Source organism: Buceros rhinoceros, unplaced genomic scaffold (genome assembly GCF_000710305.1).
Source record: "Buceros rhinoceros silvestris isolate BGI_N320 unplaced genomic scaffold, ASM71030v1 scaffold19737, whole genome shotgun sequence".
Classification (NCBI taxonomy): Eukaryota; Metazoa; Chordata; class Aves; order Bucerotiformes; family Bucerotidae; genus Buceros; species Buceros rhinoceros.
The window spans coordinates 3,945-9,472 of record NW_010421808.1 but is presented as its reverse complement, the minus strand read 5'-3'; the positions used below and the strand labels follow the sequence as shown (position 1 = coordinate 9,472).

Below are 5,528 nucleotides of genomic sequence, written 5' to 3'. Positions count from 1 at the left end.
AAAGAGTGTGTGTGTGTGTATTTCCTGTACATCAGAGTTCCTCATAATTAAAGTGTAATTTCGTTCACTGGGAAATGCACAGGTTGAGGTATTGAAGTTCTGTGTATTTTCTGCCGATAGCTCTCAGTATATACTGTGTGTGATATAAACCGAGCTCTTTCCAAGGGTTCTGTGAACAGTAACTATGTTCTTCATTGATGCGACTTCATTATTTTACAGATTTAAAAATCTGGCGCAACAATACAAGTCAATGTTCCCCACGCTGGAAATAGATACAGAAGGACAACTGAAGAAGCTAAAGGTAAGGTTTTAGTACTTGTGATATTTGTTCAGTTTCAGGGGAAGTATAGAAGAAAACAGTAATATTTATTTTAATTTGAAAGGTAAAAATTAAGTGTACCAGAACTACTATTTATTAAACTAATTAAATTAAAAATGCGTATTTTCTTTATTATAAAACCTTTTAATAAGCAGTAGCTATGCTTCATAATACTGTTCTCTTACTGTGGGCATTAAAATAAATTTTGTGAATGATTTAATGTTCCTCTCATTTTCCCTTTTTGACACAAAATAACTGTTGTATTAAAGTAGCTGACAGAACACAGGGCGACTCTTGCTGTTAGCAGTCTGCAGCCACAGCTGATCTAGTCTGTCTGAGAGACTTCCATGCTTACTGAAGAATTGTTTGTAAAGGTTCTGTTCAAAGGTCCTGGTATTATAAGAAAAATGTCTTTTTATTAATAAATTCAGAAGAGCCACTGGTAAAACATCTTCTTTAGTCAATATGTAAGAAAAGAGGATGCTGAAAAAATCTCTTACCTTTCTCAAGTGTTGCCTGGTACTTGCTCAGAGCTGACACTCTACCTCTAAAAATACTTTTTAGTATTTGTGAATAATAATTTTTTTTAATTTTTTTTATTTTGGAGTTTGCACTCTTTCTAACACAACCTTAGTGTGCATGGACTATAGACACACTATGTAGAGCCTGTATCAACAAAATGAGGTAGATGTACGCCATCTCGGTGAATAGAAACAGTACAGAAATTATGGAGTTCTAATGCCGTAACAAGTCATGTTTTCTTGTGTGAGTGGTTCCATACATCAAGTTGTTTTCAACAGACTATAGGCTGATGGTTGTGCTTTTCTGGTAAAACAGTTATTGAAGTTGGGTGTTAGGGTTATCTGTGTGTTTGGTGTTTCCTGCTTCTAGTCGTTGTTTGGGGAAGATGACTTTTCTACTCAAATTTGCAGGGATATGCTGAAAAAATAAGACCCATGGTTCGAGATGGTGTCTATTTTATGTATGAAGCACTTCATGGCTCCCCAAAGAAGATTCTTGTTGAAGGAGCCAATGCAGCGTTACTTGATATTGACTTTGGTACGTTAAATTCTAAACTCAATTTAACTCCTGAGAGATTAGTTTTATTTTGGTTTGTGTTCACATCAGCTTTGCAAACAGCAGGAAAATAGAGAAACAAAATAGTCTTTAACAGGAACAGATTTCCCAAAAGTAAAACGCACTAAGCCAGAGATTGTATCATTAACAGGATTAAGTGCTCAAGGTTTAAATATTGATTTTTACTGAAGAAAAGAAGTTTATTCCAAAGGAGTTGAAATTTCACTCTAGACATCCTTGTCTTTATTACTTCTGAACGTGTGTGCACATTGCCGTACCCTCCAGGCACTCACTGCAGTGCTGCTGAGGTAATTCCTGTGCAGTAGAGGGAGGATTAAACCGGTGCAGATAACCTGTAAGTCTAACTGCTTCGGTTGATCTCTGCTCTGCTCTCTTACAAAAGTCTGATTAAACCACTTGGATCTCCAGGAAGATGAAATGAAGAACTGGAAGGATTCTTCCATCCAGAGCACGGTGTAAAGATCATGAACAACCTCATAAGAGTTAGTTTGCTGCAGATATTCAGAGCTACCTGTGTTAGAGCACTGGGAATGCCAGGCTGACCTTTACACCAGGCTCTCCATGGATGTAGTGGAAATACTTTCTGTGATACACTGGACGGTGAGAAAACCCTTCCCCAGCAGCAGCAGCATCCTGTAATAGATCCAGTGCCTAATGGCAGCAGTACTGAGATGCTTTTAAACTTCTCCCTCATGAAGCAGTCCTCGGTGAAAGCTGTAAAGGTTTCAGTGCAAGCAGAAAAGTTGATGCATTGGAACAGAGAGCATGTGCTGCATATCTCAAGTATGAGAAATAGTTTATTGTTCTTACTTGTCTGTACAAATGTCTTGCTCGCTAATAATGTGCTTATGCAAATTTCTGGGGTGAGTCAGCTATTTTAGTGGAAAAATCCTTTATTTTGAGGGGTTTCTGTGGAACTTTAGAAACCTAAAAACATTATTCGCTACAGGAGGAAGCATTTTGGGGAAGAACAGCTGAATTAGTTTTCTCAGAAGTGAAATGGGGACATGTAGTAAAAGAATTTGCCTTACTCTCTGGCTGCTATTTCAGTTTAGCTTTAAAACCAAACACCCAGGTGAAAATCTCCTTTCGACTCATAAAGGAAAGTCAGTCTTTATGCCTTATCATTGCTGAAACAAGGTTGTGCTATGTTTTTTCTGGCAGGCACGTATCCTTTCGTGACCTCATCGAACTGCACTGTAGGTGGTGTATGCACCGGGCTTGGAGTTCCTCCCCAGCACGTTGGTGATGTGTACGGTGTGGTGAAGGTGTATACCACTCGGGTGGGAATTGGAGCCTTCCCCACTGAGCAGATTAATGTAGGTTTAATGTAACAAAATGCAATATATACAATGGTCAAATAAGGTCAGTGGAGTGGGGTAAGAGTATACCAGTGGTAAATGAGCACCACAGTAATAGTGCCAAGCAATCAGACTCATAAAAAGAGGAGAGTTACATTATTAACAAAGTATTTTTCTTCAGAGGAGAGAAACACAAGTGTGGTGATTTATATAACAGTGACCACATTTCTGTTGTAATGAATGATGTGAAAACAGATTTCATCATTTTCTGCAGTATCGTTAGGTGCATTTCAGTGGCGAGAGTTTGTTGTAGACTGGAACTGCCAGTGCACCACAGGAAAGCTTAAAGGTGCTACTTCTGTGCTTAACATCCTGTGTTCTGCATGATCTGTAGAATAAAGGTGGTGTGTGCAGCAGCCAGTCATGCACAAACAGATCAATAAAAAGGGGAGGGATTTTGATTGTTATAAACTGTCTATTGTATTTCCATTCTCAAGAAACTAGGATGTTGGCTATGCTATTGATTATATGAGGTTGATGATGATGATGTTGAGGGTATTGAGTATGAATTATGCACACAGCAATCTCTAGGTCAGTGATCCAAATCTATTTTAAGGATTTAGTCACTAAAACTTTCTAATGGTTTAAACGAATTGGAGATATCCTTTATTTTTATGAATCATGAGTGTAAAGTTTTTTGTCTTCGTTTTTCACACATTATAAACACTGCCAGCCTGAAGGGAACAGTGGCGGTCTCACACAGTGGTAGAACCCAGGAGCACTAGCATAGTCAAGGAGTCTGGGGACCTAGACATTGTACAAGCACTGATCTTGTCCCAAGGATTTACAGTCTTGCCCCACAAAACAATAGATGCCAAAAAAAGAAAGTAAACACAAACAAAAGTAAAAACAGGGCTGAGTTGTCAAGGAATCTTCCTGTCAGATGAAGAAGGAAGAAAAATGTCTCCTTGGGACATGAAATAGTCATTAAATAAGTATTTTGGAAAAGCTAGTGACAAAAATGCAAAAATTCTGTGTGCGAGGGGCTTTATTCTCTGCCTTAGTCCCTTTCTAAAAAAACCAACTATTTTTATTTCTTTTTCCTACAAAAAATCCTTGGAATTACACAACTGTCTTTTTCTTGCTATTTGTCTATGTTTGTTTATTTGTTTTCCTGCTATTTTTCAGTGAGATGCTATCAGCATTCTTTCTGTCTTCTTGTAGGAAATTGGAGATCTTTTACAGTCCCGGGGCCACGAATGGGGAGTAACCACAGGCAGAAAGAGGCGTTGTGGCTGGTTAGACCTTGTCAGTTTGAAATATGTTCATATGATCAACGGATTCACTGCGTAAGCATCACAGATTTTGCGCTACATTTGGAAGTGATAATTTTGTGCTTCGCAGAATAAATATGTAGGTAACATTAATATAAGTCCAGTAAACTGTTACATTTTAAGCAATAAAATAATTCACAATGGGCAGCTGAGAATTGTACTAATGCTAATAATAATCTAATTCCTTTGAGTTTTTTATTCCAAACCAAGTGGGTTTTTTACATCAAAGCAGTGGGGTTTTTATATATGTTTTCACTTTGCTTACATCAGATGGCCAATGCGGGTTGGATTGATGTATCAGTTTTCCCACAGTTTGCTCTGGTGTTCTTGATCCAGTGCTTTCTTACTGATCATGATCTAAAACCCACTGGTTTTGAGCTTTCATTGGCGCTAGTGGATCGTACTTGTAGCACCAACTCTGCGTCATTTTGAACCACAACCTCTGTACGTGAAGTAAGAGGGATGATGCAAAGAACTGCACAGCTTTCATTCCGGTCCTGACAGGTTCATTTATTTACAAAGACACAGTCTAATATTGTGTTAAATTCTTTTTTTAATGGGGTGAGAGAGATTTTCTTTGACTGAGTGACTTGGTTGATAAATTATTTTATAATTCAAAATACATACCAAATTGACATTTTAAAGTGGAAGTGGCTGTTCAAAGGAATTGTTCTAGAGCCATAATGCCTTCAGGCTAGCCTATGTCTAATGCTAAAGCGATAGTAACTGTCACAAGCCATTAACTTACAACTAATTACTGAGCTATTTTCAGAAAAAATTGCAAAAGTTTCATTTTTTTTGTTCATATAATGCACTCGGGCAAACTTGTTCACACATGCAAACAACCCTGGACGTTTTAATATCTTACAAACTGTGAGTTAATATTGTGTATGCTGCTAATGTTACAAAGGAGCAATGATCTTGGCTCTCTAATTTATCAGAGGGTTTTTAAAATATTTTTTTGGCTTGGATTTGTATTTTGCTTTCATTTACACAGCTCTAGTTTATGTGAAAATACTATTAGGAAGGTGTTATGTTTCCTTCAGTTTAGTTCTATATAATTTATGCATATCTGTCACAAAACTATGTCATCTCTGGTAACTGTGACCGTTAAAAAACATGGGGAGATAAAGCTTTAAAGTTGAAGAACTGTCTCTATGCTGCTTATTTCCCAAAAGGTCTTTAATCATTTCATTTATCCTGTACGTACTGAGCATATATAGCATGTACTATTATGTCCATACCTGCCTAAATCCTCAGCTGCTCATATTTTGACCAAGCAAGGTCTGGCGTATTGTTTCTACAGAATTTGGCTAGTTTTAAAATGCAGTTTTATTCTGCTCAGTGAATACTACGATGATGTCTTGAGTTGCCATCTTTGTGTTCTGGTGTGTTCATTCTCAAGATTAAGAAGGTTTGTTAAACTGACGGCCCTGATAGCACAGCCCAAGCACTGAAAGTCAGGCTGGGATCCTT

At 37.6% G+C, this 5,528-nt stretch overlaps 1 protein-coding gene across 1 annotated transcript in view; it reads left to right on the top strand.

Moving 5' to 3' along the window:
* LOC104496672 (adenylosuccinate synthetase isozyme 1) overlaps positions 1 to 5,528 on the top strand; it is a gene marked incomplete at its 5' end in the record, with an annotated part of 12,927 nt that overhangs the window by 4,207 nt on the left and 3,192 nt on the right. Inside the window, 4 exons of the mRNA XM_010139829.1 lie at positions 220 to 301; positions 1,252 to 1,378; positions 2,582 to 2,736; positions 3,943 to 4,067. Coding sequence (XP_010138131.1) covers positions 220 to 301; positions 1,252 to 1,378; positions 2,582 to 2,736; positions 3,943 to 4,067 — 489 coding nt within the window. The remainder of the gene's footprint in view (positions 1 to 219; positions 302 to 1,251; positions 1,379 to 2,581; positions 2,737 to 3,942; positions 4,068 to 5,528) is intronic.